This window comes from Mauremys reevesii, linkage group 3 (genome assembly GCF_016161935.1).
Source record: "Mauremys reevesii isolate NIE-2019 linkage group 3, ASM1616193v1, whole genome shotgun sequence".
In the NCBI taxonomy this organism is placed as follows: Eukaryota; Metazoa; Chordata; order Testudines; family Geoemydidae; genus Mauremys; species Mauremys reevesii.
This window is the reverse complement of record NC_052625.1, coordinates 53,664,110-53,683,982: the sequence shown is the minus strand read 5'-3', so window position 1 is coordinate 53,683,982 and position 19,873 is coordinate 53,664,110. Positions and strand designations below refer to the sequence as shown.

General features: G+C 43.3%; 1 protein-coding gene across 1 annotated transcript in view; it reads right to left on the bottom strand.

Moving 5' to 3' along the window:
* The window catches only part of CNIH3 (cornichon family AMPA receptor auxiliary protein 3), a 75,593-nt gene extending 67,663 nt beyond the window's left edge, over window positions 1–7,930 (bottom strand). Inside the window, exon 1 of the mRNA XM_039528431.1 lies at window positions 7,693–7,930. Coding sequence (XP_039384365.1) covers window positions 7,693–7,773 — 81 coding nt within the window. The 5' untranslated portion in view covers window positions 7,774–7,930. The remainder of the gene's footprint in view (window positions 1–7,692) is intronic.
* Window positions 7,931–19,873: the final 11,943 nt, after the last annotated feature.

The following is a 19,873-nucleotide window of genomic DNA, read 5'->3' as shown; positions in this document are numbered from 1 at the left end:
CAATCAGCTGGCTTGCGGCATTTTGGAGGCAGGAGGGAGGGGGGAGGAGTGAGGACTCAGCACGCAGGCTCCCCCTCTCTCCCTCCCGAACACCGGAAGCCAGCTGATTGCCCTGGGCAGGAGGCGGGGGGGGGGGAGAGGGAGCCTGTGCCAAATCCTCACTCCTCCCCCCTCCCTCCTGCCTCCTAAACATCACAAGCCAGCTGATTTCCCCAGCAGGAGGGAGGGGGGAGGAGCGAGGACTTGGCGTGCAGGCTCCCCCTCCCTCCCCTGCCTCCCGAATGCGGCAATCAGCTGGCTTGCGGCGTTTAGAAAGGAGGGGAGGGAGGGGGAGGAGCCAGGACACAGCATGCAAAGTAAAGGGGGAGGAGGTGGGGAGGAGAAGAGGCGGGTCAAGGGTGGGGGCTTGGGGGAAGGGGTGGAGTGGGTGGGCTGAGGGTTGAGCCCCCTGCCCCTGGTGCTTGCAGAATAGGGGAAGCTGCCCTGGAACCTAACCCCCACCCCATTTACATTAATTCTTATGGGGAAATTGGATTCGCTTAACATTGTTTCACTTAAAGTCGCCATTTTTCAGGAACATAACTACAACGTTAAGCGAGGAGTTACTGTATTTTTACTTTTGCGACAAATCATAAATTCTTCAAAGATTTATTTAAATGAGACAAAGTAAACAAACTGAAATCTATTTCTTTTTTCAAAATACAAAATTCATTTGTCTATCATATTGATGCTGTTGGGGCTGCTAAAGTCAGCATTAATATGACAAACTTTTCCAAAGGTGGTTATTAGCTGACTATTAAAATGCATTATGGTCAGCCCAACCTGGTGGTGCTCTGCGTTTACAGAACCGTGAGAGAAGGTTTCAATCTCAGTCTCATTCCTTAAACTGGAGAGGTTAGGAAATCTGCAGGGATCAATGGGCTCAACCACTGAGGGGGAAGGAAAGAAAAATCTTCAACAAACAGGTACAAAACAGGCAGTGGCAGTGTAACTTTTCTGTCCATGTGCCTCAACCTTGACCCACCCTTGCTTTAACGCCAAAGAATCGTAAAGTGTACTCAGATAAATTACCGGTAATCAATCATTAAGGGATGGTATTAACCATGTATAATTGGAGGTAAATTCAAGGCTAACCTCAACCCCTTAAGGAAATGACTTTCAGTCCAATGCATACTCTAATGCATTGCAAATAATTTGAACCAAGATGACTGACAATGACAACCTCTACATAGGAGAGGCCCAGGCTCAAGCTAGTTCACAAATCACTTTAACAGTTTCCAGGTAAGATACCTACCCTCCAAGCCATGGCTAAAGAAATTGGTGAGGCATTATATGTGAAAAATATTGACTTGCTCATATATGTCTGGTTACTAAAGTACACTGATTATCTGCAATGAACTATTGACTTCCCTATCAGCACAGAACTTTAAGACATCCCCTTATGCTCTTTTCATCAATCTTCAAAATTAAGCGTATGCAGATTGACAAAAATTAAAGCCAGCACTTTTAAAGGAGCATCCGGGAGTTAGCTGTCTAATAGCCATTGAATTAAAGGAGTTGAGTACCTAACTCTCTCAGATGCCTTTGAAAATTCCAGCATAAACTACTAAAAATTGAATTCCAATAAAATTAAATCTATACCAGCAAGAAAATACAGAGTGATTAATAACAAAATTATATGTATACACACTGCACCTTTCACTCAAAGATCTCAAAGCATTTTGAAGATATAAATTGACCAAGACCACACGCAGCATCCCTGAGAATTTAGTACTATTATCCACATTTAACAGATAGGAAATTGAGGCACAGAAATGTATAAATGATTTGCCCAGTAATCAAACAGTGAGTCAGCTGCAAAGCTAGGCACAGAACACAGGATTCTTGACTCATACCTCCTTGCTGTTATCATTCCCTATCTTCAGTTAAAACCGAAATGTCAAGTTTAATCCATATCACTGTGCCAAGGTATGTAGGATTAATAACTGGCCCATAATGTCTAGGCACAACAGGCGGGGGCAAAATACATCATAAATAATCGGTGCTGGGACTAAGAGTGCTGCCACACCACATGGCTTGAAGGGGGTTCCATCATATCCACGGCTTACAGTTTGGTTCAATGGCTCTCAGCACCCCCACTATACAAGTTGTGCCTGCCCCACTGTCACAAATATCAGAGGGGTAGCCGTGTTAAAAAAGAAAACAGCAACTCCTCTGTGGCATTATAGAACACAACAGACCTTGCAGCATTGCAGTTGTTGTGGTTGAACACCTTCTTCTCAGATCTATGTCTGCAATCTGAAGAAGTGGGTATTCACCCACGAAAGCTCATGCTGCAGAACGTCTGTTAGTCTATAAGGTGCCACAGGACTCTTTGTTGCTGTCACAAATATAACTGCACATGTATATTTGTGGTTTTAAGTCAGGCTCAGAACTATATGAATGTAATTTTTTAAGGATTAATGTTTTTCCCCTCTCCCTCCGCTCTCTTAAAAACATATGACATTAAATATAATGGAAAGGAATGTGGATTGCCATGCTCTGGGGTCTTATTCTCCTGCCCCAGGATACAAGTAACTCCCATTGATTTCAAAGATTGTTACTTTTGCCATGTCAGAGAACTGGGCTAATGGAATCCAAGGCTTGTTTGTACCTAAGGTTGTAGCAAAATACCCCGTATGCTTAGGTGATGTTATGTTATTCTTTATGCAAGCACTGAATGAACCCTACTAGCTCTATACATCTATATTCAATATTGTGAAATGAGTTTTGTCCATTAAAACTGTATTCTTAATATATTCTTACATAGTACTGAGCACTAAATACTGTTATGCATTCACAGGACACACTCCATTAACGCCAAAGAAACATGGTGGTGTGATCTCAAAATTGTATACAATTAATTAATGTTAATAGTATAGTACTTTGCATTTATGAATTGTTACTAAGTTGTACTATAAAAAAAAGAGATTTTGAAAAAAGCCATGCTCTCCATTGATAACGTAGCTTTTAATGTGACAAACCTGAAAGCATAAGCATCTTTCATCTTAAAACGTTTGAAAGAGGATGGCCTCACTTATGGATGTTCAAATATAGTAATCTGAAGCGAGTGTCAAGGTTGTAGGACTTTGTATAAGGGAGTCACATTTCAAGTGGCTGGGAATAAACATCAATTTAAGACATCTTGGGTCACATTCAATCCAAGTGTAACTTCACTGAAATCAATAGAGTTATACTAGGGATGAATGTGGCACCTTAAATCCTGCTAGGAACTCAAAAAGACTTAACATAGCTTAGATAAATGGAATCCTAGTTGAGGGTAGTAGTGTAAGGACAAAGAGTAATCCTGATTTGGATAGTTGGAAAGTTGTTTAAAGAGAGCAGCAATGAGAGCTGAGATTTAGGAGGAGATAGAGTTAACTTTGATCTTTAGTGAAGAGGATGATATTGTTCTATTGGGTTAATAACTAAATCAGAAAAATCTACCGAACTATATAGCAAATGGACTAAAATTCTGCTATCAGTTACACCATGCCGCTCTACTGAAGTCAGCTGAGTTGCAAGAATGCAGCTGAGAGCAAAATTTGGACAAATAGCTACATACAGAGGCTATTTCAGCTAGTAATTCAAAACAGAGGGATATATTCTAGCTTGCTACATTTTTGCAGTGTTTTACAATCCCATAGAGTATACCTTGATGGGCAAAGGTGAATTTTTCAGTTGAGTTATCTCAATCAAATTAGGTTAACATGACTGAAAAGCCACATTAAAACGCAGGCTAACACATTTGAAGCCAGGCTCCCATCAGACAACACAGCCAACTAGCCTGGCTTCATACATGATAGCCTGCATTTTAATAGGATTTTTCAATCATGTTAACACAATTGAGCTAACTGGACATACCCATACAGAGTCAGTGTAGACATACCAGCTTGTCATATTTTAACATTTCGAATTATTTTTGTAATATTTGTTACATCAGACCTTTATTATCTATGGGCCAAATTGCCCTACCCTTCCTTACACTGAGTAGTGCCTTACTCCATGTGAAGTCCCACTGAATTCAAAGTAACTATTCAAGGAGTAAGGTACAACAAAACATAAGCAAGTGTCTCACAATCTGGCCCTATAAGAGATCTTGAACAAGCTCTTGGAAATACTTTAGGACCTGGGTAGGTTAACCTTATGAAAAAGACCGAGAGAATTTGAAAAGGACTAAGCCACTAGGGCTCTGTAAAACTTACTCTAAACATCAACAGAATTTCACAGAAAATGCTAACCCTTCTATAGACTATTTTTAACCATCATATAGCAGGAATATAATTTTCTATTAAATTCCATAAAATGATTAAAAGAATCTTATAGAGAAGTCATCTTCTCTTCCACCTTCTCTAGTACTTTTCCACAAGAGCAGGACAGAATGTCCATAATACAGAATGACTTTAGTACTATGTTATTCCAAATAAAAATAATTCTGAGAGGTGTGATGATTGCCATGCCACGGAGACCTGGATTTAAGTCTTGGTATTATGGAGTGCATTGACGGTGTGAATTTTTAGTACTTTTCCACCACTAATTTAGCATCAGTGAAATTTCAATAGTGATAACAACAGTATCACGAGTGTAAACCGTGCACAGGATTTTTTTGAATCAATGGGTCATCTAACTAGAGAGTTCTTTCCATGCAAGCAGACATTGGGAGTATTGCAGGTGCACTCAGCCCTTAAGTAGGAAAGATAGTATTGACCCTTCCAGATAATTAACAGTTTCATCTAGATTTTGATTTACACACACTTCAAAGAATTTACTTTAAATACTATATACCATTATTAGATCTCCCTCACTAGGATGCTGCAAGTATTAATGTTTCTAAAGAACTTTTAGCATCTCAGATAAAAAGCTCTATGGAAGTAAAAAATAAATAAAAATAAAACAATAGCCTTTGTCAGTCTTTGTTTTTATTTTGGTTTCACAGTTCCTAGGCACTACAGTAACACTAAAAATCATTATACAAGCCATTAATACAGTTTGATGTTTTTAGCATGAGGTACGGATGAAAATGAGAACTTTAATTTTATTCTGAAGCACTATGGATCCATTCTAAAAACTTGCCGAAGCCTCAAATTTCAGATCTCGCTCTGAACACCACAACGTCTGAATATGGGATTTTGTTCTGGTTCTTTAAAATAATTCCAAAATTAAGATTCGGGTTCAGTTTTTGAATCTCCCAATCCCCTTCAAAAGTTATTGAGTATTTGGGTGTGGATCAATCGTCAGTTTAGTCATAGTAGCCAAACTGTTTAAGGAGATTTACAATCAAGCCATCTTAATCGTTAAAAAGATCCTCTGTTGTGAATTTGAGAATCCATCTGGAATACATCAACTCTCCCTTATAAATATATAAGAACCAAAGTCAGATTCTGGGGAAAGGATGGGAAGGTTTCTGCACTGAAATATTTAGAATAAAAGACTAAAGTAAATATACTGCATCATATACCCTCGTCTTCCAGTTAAATCTCATAAGAAATTGGAGTATTACTGTTCTCACTGTGGGAATAATAAAAGCTCTGTCAGGTTTTTTATTTATATATGGAAGGCACATTTAAAAGTTGGTGTGGGATTTAATCTTCTGTTATTCTACTACTTTCATAAACCGCTTATTTAAGTAGTATTATTTGTTATCATTCTACAAGAAGAGACTAGGCCACTTTCTGTTTTATTACATTGGAGAAAATTGAGTTGTTCTACTGATTTACATCAGTTCATCAGAAAAATTTGGCTCAGTGGCTGCAGGTGCTCTATGTCTTCATGGAGGTAGTACCTATCACAAAACTTTTACAGTTGCATTAACACATAGAAACCTGGTTACTGCACCTGTATTAGCTTAGAATGATTAGAATTCAAAAATTGTTTCACTATATAGACATGTTTATCTTTTCACTTAATATTCCTGAAATGCTTAAGCAGACCTAAATTAGCAGCTCTATCCTTCCCATGTTTCATTAATAAGAAATCCTAAATCCTTCTATGCTGCTCCATCAGTCATCTGTTCCATAAGCTCTATATGGTGCTGTCTCCCTTTTCCAGGTTATCTTGCTATATTCTATCTGGTCCCAATGTAGGTCTTTTTATGACATTAAGGAAATTATTAATTATTATTAATATAACACATCTTCATCCCAAAGGCTTCTAAAACATGTAACAATTTTAAATTGATTGGCAAATTATATATAGGGATAACTATAACCCATCACTGAAACGCACCCTGCCTTCCACACACACACCCCCCAAGCTGTTTTACACCACACAGCTACACAGTTAGGACAGGAAATGAAGAACCCCATATCCATAACTGCGGGAAAATTAAAGAAGGTGGGGAAAGGGGGCAATCTCAGGTTAAATAAATTCAACATTTTAACACAAATGTCCTCATCTATTTGTAATTAGTGACACATTAGATTATTAAAACTGGAAAAAGTGAAATAATCTAATTTACTCTTCAGTATTTATGCTCCACCATTCCTTCTTTCCTGGACAATGAAAATGACTAGCACTTTACTCCCCAGTTCTCATGTATTAGCATGATCAATGGGCCCAAACCGGACATGGAGGCACTCACTGAGCGCCCTTGATTTCCATAAAAGTCAGTTGGTGTGGAGCGTGCTCAGCACTTTACAGGATCAGGCCCGGCATTCAGGGAACTTGCCTTTCAAAGGTCTCCTTATTGTGATTTTTTAAAAATCCTGAGGATATTTTCACTGGTCTTTGGCTTCCTAAAAGCTTGTTTTATACAAACCCAACTCTAGGGGCAACTTTACCCTGAGGTTGCCTCTTTAGGCGAGTTGGCTTTGGATAGGAAACAAGGGTTCGCACACCTGCTCCAGCAAGAAGTACCGGGGGGTCTTTAACAAGTGGTCGGGCCCTCGGCTTTGCTACTCAGCCAAAGGGCTGGCTCTGTCTCCGCTCATCCCCTGCTTTTGTAGCATCCCGGACTGTGCGCTGTAAATTTCCCTTATCTTCAGCCAAAGGGTCCTACTTATCCCTGTACACTGGGCAGGTCTTCACTCTCGGCAGTGCAGCGCTGAGTGTGGACAAGCCCCGGGATTTAACTTTCCTACTCTGCAAAGCACGCGCCACTATCACCCACCCTGCCGCTTTTCCCTGCGTCCCTAATTCCTGCAGCTTCGGACGGCTCAGTCCCGCCACGTGGGCTGAGCCTCAGCACTTCCACCGGCGCGCAGGCCAACAAAGGCCACGTCTCGGAGGCACGAAGGAAAACGGAGGGTGCTGTAAATTCCCATTTCCTTCAGCCCAAGGGTCCCACTTATCCCTCTGCAGTTGTCACACGCTTCCTTTCTCGTCCCCTCTCCCGCACCGCGCTCATCGGTTGTTTCTTTCCCTTTGCCTGGAATCGTTTCTAAACGCACCCACCCCCGAGGCTGGCATTTCCCAGCGTCTCGCTGTTACCGCGCCTCGACTCATCGCAGCACCGGGGGGTGACTGGGGCTGTGGATCTGAGCTGTCTCCTGCGGTCCCGGGAGCTGAGCCGGGCCGGGATCTCGGGAGCGTCTGATCTCCCTGCCCTGGAGCCAGGGGGAGATGTGGTGGGGAGGGGGCTGCCCCTGTCCCGGGCTTTGGGGGGCTGGGGGCGGGGCGCTGTTGGAGGGAGGGGAGGGCGTGTCGGATACTCACATGCCAGATGGCGAAGAAGATGAGGGCAGCGCACAGCACCAGGGACAGCATGTAGCAAAAGGCAGCGAAAGTGAAGGCCATGGTGAGGGGAGAACCCCCCGCCACCCCCCAATCGGACCCAGAGGACCCCAGCGCCGCAGAGTGGAGACAACCCCAGAAATTCAAGGAGCGGGTGACTCTTCCCTGCCTCCGAGGGGAGACCCCCGCTCGCTGCCGGGGCGCCCCCAAGCCCAGGAGACCCGAGATCCCCAAAATGGAGATGGGAAAGGTCCTCGCCGCCAAGGAAACGAGAGAGGGGAGACCCTTCGCCCTGCTAAACGCAGGCAGAGCCCGGCTTGGGAGAGCGGGGATCGGACCTCGGAAAGGAGACGGGGAGCCCGGAGGAGGCGAGAAGCGGAGTTTTCCCCTCGCCCCCCCCCGTCCCCGGGGCCTTCCCAACGCGAGGGGGCGCTCAGCGACCCCACGGAACCAAGAGGAGGGGAGGGGACCCCCAGAGCGGCCAGGGGAGCCCCCAAGGCACAGGGCGAACCCGGAGTTGCCGGGGACCCCAGCGCACAGAAGAAGGCGCCGAGCCGGGTGGGCGCTCTGGGGTGGGTCCCTCTGGTCCCCCCGGATCCGGACTGCGAGATCCTCTCCTCCCGCTCCGCAGCTTTTCTCTGTTCCCCTCGGTCCCGCTCCGGCTTCGCTCCCCCGACGCTCAATCGCGCCCCCACTGGCCTCTCCCGTTACAATCCCAGACTGGGGCCGCTCTGAGTCCCCCCGATCAGTCCGCAGCGGCAGCTTTGAATGAAATCCTGCACCTGCTGCTGGGCGAGGAGGCGGAGATGCGAGAGTCCTGGGATCTCCTCCCCTTCTCCCCCCCGCAGCCCTCTCCTCACACCCGGCAGCAGCACGCGCTGAGCGGGGACCTGGGCTCTCGGCATGGCCACCAGCATCCCCCCTCCACCGCGTGCAGATCTCTGGAGTTTTCATAAATCCCCAGGAAACCACGTGCGTCCTGCAGGCTGCTGATTTTTCCACATTCGTTGCTGCTGCTCTATCCCCCTTCTTTTCTCCCCACCCCTCCCCCAGTGTGTCTCTTCGCTTCCAGGCTGTGGCAATGTGCATGAGGAATGTTAACAAAACCAAACCATACGTGAGGTTTTAAATGTCTCACTGAAAGATACACAGCAAAATCCACCATCCCCAGCAGGAGGTATTTTTAAATAATACTTTAAAATGATTCCCCTGAGGGGTCCCTCCTTCCCAGATAAGAGGGAACTTTGCAAAGATGATCCTGAAATAAGGAAGAATAAGGAATCCAGTGATGATAATTAGAGCATGAGGCATTTTCCATGATGAAAGGCTGGGGATTCATCTGCCGAACAAAGCAATATTTTCTGTCCCCACTGCATCGTGACCCAGTACTGCTGATGTGGATAGTTTATGATGCAAATAGAATAAGAACATCCCTATTAATAGGCAGCAGGTTTAAAACAAACAAAAGGAAGTATTTTTTCACACAATGCACAGTCAACCTGTGGAACTCCTTGCCAGAGGATGTTGTGAAGGCCAAGACTATAAATGGTTCAAAAAAGACCTAGATAAGTTCATGGAGGGTAGGTCTATCAATTGCTATTAGCCAGGATGGGCAGGAATGGTGTCCCTAGCCTCTGTTTGCCAGAAGCTGGTGATGGGCAACAGGGGATGGATCACTTGATGATTACCTGTTTTGTTCATTCCTTCTGGGGCACCTGGCATTGGCCAGTGTTGGAAGACAGAATACTGGGCTAGATGGATCTTTGGTCTGATCCAGTATAGTAGTTCTTATGTTGATCATAGTAAAGGTCTCCATCCTGCATAAATGCACATGCTTATGATTAAGCACCTGCATAAGTGTTTGCAGGGTCTGGGTCTAAGTTTTGTTCTAAGAGGAGGTGTCCCACTTGTGGAGATGGGTCCCCCTTCTCCCTGTATGTAATTAATGCTACACTTCAAACACTTTCCAGTGTTTCAAAATCTGAACCAGGATGTGAGCCTGAATTAGCCAGTAGGCTAACTCAAAGTGGGCTTATGAGGGATGGAACAAAGTGGGGGTCTGAGACCTAGCCCAATATAATGAGTAAGGGTAATAAACAAGAAAGGTGGGGGAAATGAGGTGACATTAAGAAGATCACAGAATTACTCACTTTTGGCAAATAGGTTTTTGACACAGAGAGAGAGAAATAATATACTTCTTGAAGGGAAGATAAGTTTTGAGGAGCTATTTAAATGTGGAGAGAGTGGTAGCTGGGCATACAGCTATTGGGAAGGAGTTCCATCTCTAGCTACATTCTGTAGCTGAAAAGGATATTGTCTTTATCAAATTATTAATGTAAGCAGCAAAATTCCTAATTGCCACCATCTGGCAGGGTACTTCTTATCTGCTAACTGCCTAAACACCTTTGGGGGTCAGAGAAATACAGGAGAACCTCACAGTTAAGAACACCTCAGGACTGGAGGTTGTTGGTAACTCTGAAATGTTCATAACTCTGAACAAAATGCTATGGTTGTTCTTTCAAAAGTTTAGAACTGAACATTGACTTAATACAGCTTTGAAACTTTACTATGCAAAAGAAAAAATGCTTCTTTCCCTTTATTTTTTCAGTAGTTTACCTTTAACACAGTACAGTACTTTTTTTTTTTCCCTCCACTGCTGTCTGATTACATACTTCCGGTTCCAAATGAGGTGTGTAGTTGACTGGTCAGTTTGTAACTCTGGTGTTCCTAACTCTGAGGTTCTACTGTATCTATCTGGCCCAATCCTTGCTTCTCTGAACCTTATAAAAATGTAAGACCATGTTCAAGAAGAGGGAGAGGTCTCTGCCTCTGATGGCATTTATCCCCTCTTTGGGTACTACTAAGCCATCCCCTGCCATGATTATTTCTTATCTGTCAAAGATGCTTCAAGAGCATTCCCCCACCCCCCCACACACACACTTTGGAATGCATCCATTTATACAAAATGGCAGGTATTTTCAAAACCTTTTCTGGAGACGATACTCTCAGAAGGGGTTGTTTTAAAAGTACTTTGAAATCCATGGCTGGAAGGTGCTATATCAATCCAAAGCACTTTACAAGACATGAAAGAACTACTGCTCCTAACACTGCATCCATTCATTTCTAGAAAAGGAAACTGAGCAATAGAGCTGTTTAGTCATTTGCCCAGGGTCACTTAGCAGAAGCCAAATTCATCCCTGGTGCACAGAGGGCATCACTACATTAAAACCAAGCCAAATATAGACTTCCTTCTTTGTCAAGTATTTACAGATATATAATTTCCCTGGTTTTATTTTTAACTAATGTACACTTTTGACTCATGGAAACAGTACTGACTTGAATCCAGTGCCAAGGCCAGTAATTAAAAAACAAGCCTAGGATGGCTAGCTAGAAGCAATATTTTATAATACAGAGTCTCAGTAAAGTACTTGTGACTACATGATTTCATTAAGTAGGGCAAGTTGCTGCAAATGATAATGGGCTTTACAATTATGCGGGGCTGCAGTAAAATTTTGCATTGCAATCCTTTGACCTTTTTATTCTTTTGTATCTAAAAGCCATTTCCCTCTGAAATGTAGCAGAGTCTTTAGAAATTAAAGGGTTTATTAATAACAGCACATTCTGAAATAGAGGCTGTAAATAGATTGCAGAACAATAGGTCTTTGTATTGTGTCACGGTTCCTCCAACACCTGAATATTTATCATTCACTTTAGCACTGATTAAAGAACAGCTGATGCCTCACAGAAAGCCTAGGGAAAACATTTTGTTCTGAAGCAATTCTGCAAATACATACATTACTGTGATAAAGAACCATACAAGACATTAGATCTCATTCAGGCTATCTCCCTGTTACTGCAGGATTGTTCCCCACAGTATATATTGTAGTATATTGTCAAATTTATTATTACCACCATCATCTGTGTGCCACCTACGTGCTCGGGGCACATGACCGAAGCAATAGGGTTTCCACTACTTCTCTTTGGAGACTCCTCCACAGTCAAATACCTCCAGTGATAAAGTTTTTCCTGATAGTCATCTCAAATATATATTGCACATAAGTTGGCCATGTGGAAAAAAGGCGCAGGGGAGGCTGAATGGCATAGTAGCAGTATGGTCCCTGATAGAAGTCAGTTGCCGGGGTGACTGCCCTGCTCAAGTGCCCTTCGAACCAGCCCTGAGTCATTGGCTAACCACAAGGGGTTCTGACAGCCCAGGTCGAAATTATTCTTTTCAGCCAGGGGGGGAAATGCTGTCAAGAACCAGCTGGAACACAGTTTCCCACCTTTCACTGAAGGCATACAGCCCTCATTCATCAAAGTGTTGTTAAGATTTGGAGGCCTGTTCATCCAAACTCAGCAATAAGTCAAACAGGAGAATCGATGATTAAAAATGTCTTCCTTAGCTCCATCTCCCTAGGCACTCCACACCTTTCTCACAGATCGGGACCTGGCAACAGGGAGCCATTCATCTGCCACCTCCAAACTGCACTGCTGTAATTCCCTATATCTGTAGTTGAATGTGAAAACAATGTAAAGGCTTCAGATGGTACAAAATGTGGCTTCCCACCTCTTTCATGGTTTAGGCCACTGTGAACACAGCAAGCCTGTGCTCTGGACCCTCCAGTGGCTCCCAGTCTGGTTCTAAAACATTAATGGTAGCTTAGGTACAAGTGATCATGATTTGATCACATTTATCAAGTGCAAGCAGAATAAAGTCCAGACCAGTAATATATATACTTGGTGCTTTAATACGCTGACAAGTTACATCAGCTTAGCTATGTCTCTCAGGGGTGTGAAAAATCCACACCCCTGAGAGACATATGGAAGCCAATCTAACCCCTGGTGTAGTCAGTGCTAGGTCGATGGAAGAATTCTGTCAAGCTAGCTAGTGCCTCTTGGGGAGGTGGATTACCTATGCCAAAGAGAGAATGGGTTCTTCTGTCAGCATACGTAGTGTCCACACTGAAGTGCTACAGTGTAGACAGCTGCAGTGTTTCAAGTGTAGACAAACCCTTGAATGCTACTGGATTCAGATTGGAAAAATGTAAATAGTGGTATGCTCCCAAATTCTGTCCACAAACCAAGCTCAGACCACTCATGATTCCAAAGTGAAATGCCACACATATTAGATTGAGCAGATCTTCATAATAGGATTCTCCCCTTTTTCTTATGAGTGTTGATAACTCTGAAATAGTTACAGCTGATATTTAAATTGCCACCATCATTGGGCATTAGTGTTAAAACTCATACAAATGAATGGAAGCATTTCATACCTAAGAGTTATTGTTTTAGACTGTGTGCAGGCTCAAGCAGAAATCTCTGCATCAGTTTATGTTCAATTTACTTAGGGAAGGTTAACTTTGCAACCAAAAAGCCCAGAAACTTTTTGTTTTAAATGAAAGCTTAGAGTCTGGAGAACAAGGTGGCAGCCCTGAAAAAAGTGGCAGCTCACGAAGCCACTGTCAGTGGTATAATTTGATCTCTGCTTCCAGCTGCAAAAATGCCCTATTCCATTGACTGTTGGCAAGGATACTTGGCCCATCCTCAGTCATTTGGACTAACCTCAGAAATTTACAATTTCATGACCTTCAAGCTCGATTACTGCAATGCACTGTACTTTGGAGCAAAAAACCCTCTAATCTTGGAAAAAGATCCACATAGCCTGCTCATGTAGCAATACAGGAATCTTCAGAGAATTTAGATGTCAAACTCTAATACGTCTCTGCCGAGCATGTGTGAATTAAGATTTTGCAAAGACTTACAACTTGGGCAATTTTGGGTAGTTTTTCATGGGAACAGCAAAGGCACAAGGCAGCCCCTCTGTCAAACTTAAAGACCTACTCCAAAGCTTGGAGGCACTAGAGCACCTCAAAAAACCAGCTGAAGGAATTTTTTTAATATGTGCAAAACACAACATATTTCTTAATGTTGTTTTAGGAAACAGTGGAACAATCTTTACTAAAACTTTCCAAAATATTCAACCAAAGGCAGAAACCCAGCATGGAAAATTTCAGTCCAAACAGTTAAAGTTTGGCAAAATTATAAGGAACTGAAAACAGGGTCTTATAAGGGGAAGTGTTGGCAATGTTATCTTTAGTTGGAACTAAGAGCTGTGCCTATAATCAATGCAAGGTAATTTTACATACATAACTCTTACTAATATCTATTAAGTCCTGTTAACATTAAATGGAATTTTTGAGTCAAAATCTTTGCAGAGCAACATAAGCATTTATCTTATGAGTGGTTGAATTCCATAAAGGAGCTGAGAATAAAACAATTAACCTTCTGTGGGGACTGTCTGTATAAGTAACACAAGAGAAATCTTTCCCCAGACAGTCATTAAAGATCCTGCTGTGCCGTCCACACTAATAAGGTAACTTGCTTAAGATACTCATTTGTCTAAACTTTGAAATGAAGGCTCTGGGCCAAGTTCATATAGAAACAATTCAGCAGATTTGAATGGTGTTGTGTTGTCTTTTTTTCCCCTCTGAGTTGTCTTCCAACTCTAAGAGCTTTGAGGACCACTTCCCCCTGGAAAGCCTGTGTCCTAAACCATGACTCAGGCACCACCACTCCAGCCAGAGATGACTGAACAAAGCAGATTATGGTGTTCTTCAGCAGTTCTCCTAATCAGATGGAGAGGAGGCTATTTGAATGAATAGCACTTCCTCTCTCTGCTAGATGGAGAGTCACAGCTGCACTCCTGGTCCCTGGCTGGCCAATGAACAGCAAATTGGTGCAGTAAATCAAACCTGATCTTTGGTGTGATAGTATAAAGCAATAGCAGTGACTACCAGGCTAGCCTGGGTATTCTAAAAGAATTAATGATTTGTTAGAAGTGTTTAGCATGCATGAATGAGCAAACTAACATGTATATATAAATACATTAAATTATGAAAACATTTATTCAGAAAATGTGTTTTGCAGTTTGATGCACACAGTTTTGTTAATCTTTGTTTTAAGATAGAATGGTCATCTGCCAAAAACAGGATTTGTATAAGCCTGCAACTCTGCATTTAATTCAAAGATTGTCCAAATTAACACAAACAAACTAATTAAATGGACTATTCTCCTTGTACCAACAAGTGACAAAATCTCAAATTGGAACACCTTTGAATTTTAGGGTGTTTGGATTCTAATCTACAGAGCCAATCCCATACCTATACTTTTGGCCCTAAATCAATGCAGACAGAATCCCTTGTAAAAACCATAACAGTAAGTGGCAATATCTGCAGTATTGCTATTATGTAAGATGCAGCATTTTGGCCTATTACTGTTTATTTAAAAATACAGTCATATGAGAATGGCCATGCTCATACATAATTCATATTTTAAATGTAGATCCTGGACACACTAGCCACCCTCTTTATAATATAGAAAATATTTCTGAGCTGGGTGCAGCAGGTCTGTAATGATTTCTGTGATTTACTCTGTGCTTGGGCAGCATCTAGCACAGGGGCAGGCAACCTTTTTGGCCTGTGGGCTGCATTGGGTTTTGTAAATTGTATGGAGGGCCGGGTTAGGGGAGGGGGTCGTGGCCTGGCCCTCACCTCCTATCTGTCCCCCACCCCCCGGGGACTCCTGCCCCATCCAAGCCCCCTGTTCCCTGACGGCCCCTTTGGGACCCCTGCCCCATCCACCCTCCCTGCTCCCTGTCTCCTGACTGCCTCCTGCCTTCCCATTCAACCCCCGGCTCCTTCCTGACTGCCCCCCAAACCTCTACCCCCATTCAACCCCCTGTTCCCCCCGACCCCTATCCACACCCCCGCCCCTGACCACCACCCTGAACTCCCCTGCCCTCTATCTAACCCTCCTGCTCCCTGCCCCCATACCACGCTACCCCAGGAGCTCACAGCCCCGCCGCCCAGAGCATTGCGCCGGCGGCAGAGCAAGCGAGCTGAGGCTGCAGGGGAGGGGGACAGCAGAGAAGGGGCCGGGGGCAAGCATCCCGGGACAAGAGCTGGGGGGACGGTCCCGTGGGCAAGATGTGGCCTGCGGGCCATTGTTTGCCCACCTCTGATCTAGCACAATGGGGTCACATTCCTTGTTGAAGTTTCTAGGCACTGCTGTAATACAAATAAAGAAATTCTTTTCTTTCTTTGTGCTTCTTCTTTTTCTGTCTGTTGCCTCAAAAGACTCTCCCCACAAAAGATAAATATGAGCCTGAACCACAATACAAGATCTAAACCATCACCACGGAAACGTTGGGGAAGTTTGGATCTGGATCTTTATAAATATTCAGATACTCAGAAAAAAATATATATATAACACTGTGACATCGTGCTCAGGACACCCAGAACAATGAGCCACTGCGTTACCACTCTGCCTTAGCAGCTTTGCTACTGCTAAACTGTTGTCTGCTTCCTGATACTCCAGCCTGCCTGCCTTGCCAGCAAACTCTTCAAGACTGTCAGTCTAAACCTTGCTTTGCAGGTAACAATCAGTGAAGCCCATTTCCCAAGTTTCCCAAAGACGTCCCTCTGCAGCGTCCAGTCTCTCTCACTGGACACTCACAGAAATTAAAGTTGTTGCTTCCAGACAGAGCACACATCAGCAAGACGTGAAGTGTGAGTCTTCACCTAGTATACAGCACTGAGATGATTTTGTAATACAACAAGAATAAGTTTATTAACAAAGAACAGAAATGTAAGTGATATTAAGCAAGACTAAAAGAAACAGGTGTGGTTACAAATAAAACAAAACATGGTATCTAGTCACTAAAACTTAATTTTAGCAAGTTAAAATCTTTGCCTAAGCAATTTTCTACTTACATCAGGTTACCAGCACCCCTAGCCCTTCAGATTAGGGCAGTGGCTCTCAACCTAGTCTCCTGGCTTGGGCAGACAGCAAACACAGTTCATAGGCTCTGACCCTCTGGGCAGGGCAGAGCAACGAGCTGTCTCCAGCTTCAGCCTTTGGGCTGGAGCAGACAGCAAACACAGTCAAGGCCCACTGCCTCATGTCTGGGGCAAGCCTCCTGCCACCCTCCATTGGCGTGGCTCCATAGTTTGCAAGTCCTCAGTCTCTTCCAGGTAAACGGCAGAGAGCAGTCCCAGCAGCTCTCTCCACACTTGGTCTCCTCCATGGGCAGGGCACTGTATTGCTTGGTAGCAAGTCCAGAGTCCTGCAGCAGGCTAGAGACATCTGGCTCCCACTTCACTGATCTGAAGAGCCCACCTCTTATAGTTCTTGTCCTGCCCCTCTGCTTCCAGCACAGGGGGCAAAGCCAGCATGGCTCCTACCACCAAGGGAGTGCAGTGGTCTTTCCCAGTCAGGCTCGGAGGGAGAAAACTTGTTGCTCCCTTTGTTTGGTCACAAACTTTAAAGCATAATATTAGTAGGTATCAATAACTCCTTATATAGTGTTAATACATACATTTCACAATGGTATTAATCACCAGTGTGTCACCAGCGTTCATAAAAGACCTTACTTGACACACTTTTATACTACAAAATATTGTATAGAATCAGTTGATTCAATTGCTTATTCTTTGGGGTTCAGCCCCTTGGTTCTCCCTCTGGGGTATCTGGACGCTAATTGTTACAAACACAAAGAAAGGCTAATAGAAACAGTGACTGTGATGTACCAAAACAAAAAAAAATGTGCCCTTCGTAAAGCTTTTTATTAAGGAAATACAAAGCTATTTCATCTATGTTCTGTTGCTTTCTTTCCTTGTTCTGTATTGTTTTCATCCCTCATTCTTTTGTCATTCCCATTTCATCCCTATTATCCCTGGTATTCATCAGTAATGGCAGAGTCAAGGTTTATCTGCCTTTTTAGACTGGTACCCACTTTCATTTGTGAGACACAAGAAGCTCAGCAATAAGTGTCAGCTGTTTCATCCTGTTCTTGCTGTTTCATCCTGTTCTCTCACAATGCACCCATTTTACTTCGCTTCCTGGAGACATGCTACTTGTCGCTCAGATCTCTGAAGCAATTGTTAACTGGGAGATCAATGAAATATAATGTGAAGAGATTACTGGAGAAATGGAAGAGCTAAATGTGATCTTAACTAATCATATCCTGGGATGAGAATAATGACACGTGTCAAACTGAGATAGCTGAAGAGTCAATAACAAAATACTATGACTCACAAGAATGTCAAACATATTTTTTCCACTGAGAACCACACAAAGAAACACTATTTTGCAATACAATATTATTTAATTCTTTTAAAGGGAAACATTGAGCCAGATTCTTATCTAATTTATACCAGTTTTGCATTGATATAATGCTGATGACATCAATGGAGTTATTTGATTTAGACAGGTGTAAGTAAGATCAGAATCCATCTCAACATATTTATTATGGGCCTGGTCACATGAATTATTGGGCTACAAAGTAGCTATGAAATAGTATGAAGGACATGTGATTGGAGTGGATTTTTACTTGCATGCTGCAATAGTATCTCAGTGACTAGCCAGATTTTTTTTTCAGAATTAATTTCAGTGGCAACTTGTAATGCCATGCTCTTGAGTCATTGGCAGTGTGGGGTTTGAACCTTGGACTTCTCAATTTAAAAGCACAAACCTCTATTGTCTGAGCAAAAAGATCCAGCTGTGCTAGCCAAGGCTGCAGCAGACTTATCAACCTCTAGCTGTGGCCCAGGCACCAGCAGAGTGAGACAGCGTACCTTTGCTCCCTTTTCATATCTATTTTCTGCAGATATTCTAGCATACCAGTTTACTGACAGGAACATTCATGGATACTGCAAATATCAAGCAAATATTTCGGGATATTTGAAGAAAGCAAATTTCAACTTCGTTATCATGAGCGCTGGCATAGGGTGTCTATCCCAGACAGAAGATCAAAGATTAATGGCAGTCAGTCAGAGAGAGTCAGAGCCCACCCGCTTGCCCCTGGAGGGTAGACCAGGCCTAATTAATGATTAAATCCAGATGGGGAGGTGCTGGGTGGTGTTATAAACAGAGGAAGTTTGGAGCAGAAGTGAGGGCTGTAAAGAGAAACTCTGCAGTCACTCTCCTGATAGTAAGAGTAAAGGCTACATAGGGAGGCCTGAAAGAGGCTGTGGGAAAGACCTGCTGACAGGCTGAGGTGGGAAGAAGTGTAGGGAGGTAGCAGGAGGCAGATCTGAATATAGGCAGCCCTTGCCTGCTTATTACAGGGAGCCCAGATTTTTAGAGCTATTTGGGCATTGCTGCTTGGAGTGTTGCAACACCTAACTGATTTAAGAGCCTAATTCATTTTCTAAAAGGATATAGGCACTTAAGAACCTAAATCCCACTGACAAATGCTGAGTGCAGCAACACCTAGCTACCTTTTAAAATTCTAGGCCTGTGTCCTAGGACTGAAATCCAGAGGAAGGGAAGGGCCTGGGTTCCCCTAACTGCCACTGGGGATTGTGGTGTGAATAACCTCACTCTGCCCGCTGAGATAAGAGGGGTAAGGACTTTTGAAAGCCCTGGGATGAGAGGATGTAAAGAATATGGGGCCCACAGTCAGGGGTGGAAAACTTGATGTAAGCATATCATCCAACACAACAAACATCCATCCCGTTACCCAGGAAGGGGTGGAAACAAAACATGACCTGGCTGGAGGGCTGAGTCATGAAAAGAGATAGACAACTGAGGGACCAGAGCAATCATTGCCGGGGAGCACTAGAGGAGAACAGCCTGCTATGCCACACCCAGCCACGAGCCATTTGCCTGTGGTGAGTCTCCTCTTCTATACAAGCCTGCATTATCCACCCATGTGAATATCTCTATGATTGAGAAACATGGTCCCAGTCCACTCAGAATTTACTCATTTGAATAGTCCCATTAGCTCCAATGAAACTATATCATAGAATAACAGAACCATGAAAGAACTCAAATGTGAAGTTGCGGAACTATTAACTAAGGTTTGTAACCTGTCCTTTAAATCGGCTTCGGTACCCAATGACTGGAAGTTAGCTAATGTAACGCCAATATTTAAAAAGGACTCTAGGGGTGATCCCGGCAATTACAGACCGGTAAGTCTAACATTGGTACCGGGCAAATTAGTTGAAACAATAATAAAGAATAAAATTGTCAGACACATAGATAAACATAAACTCTTGAGCAATAGTCAACATGGTTTCTGTAAAGGGAAATCGTGTCTTACTAATCTATTAGAATTCTTTGAAGGGGTCAACAAACATGTGGACAAGGGAGATCCGGTGGA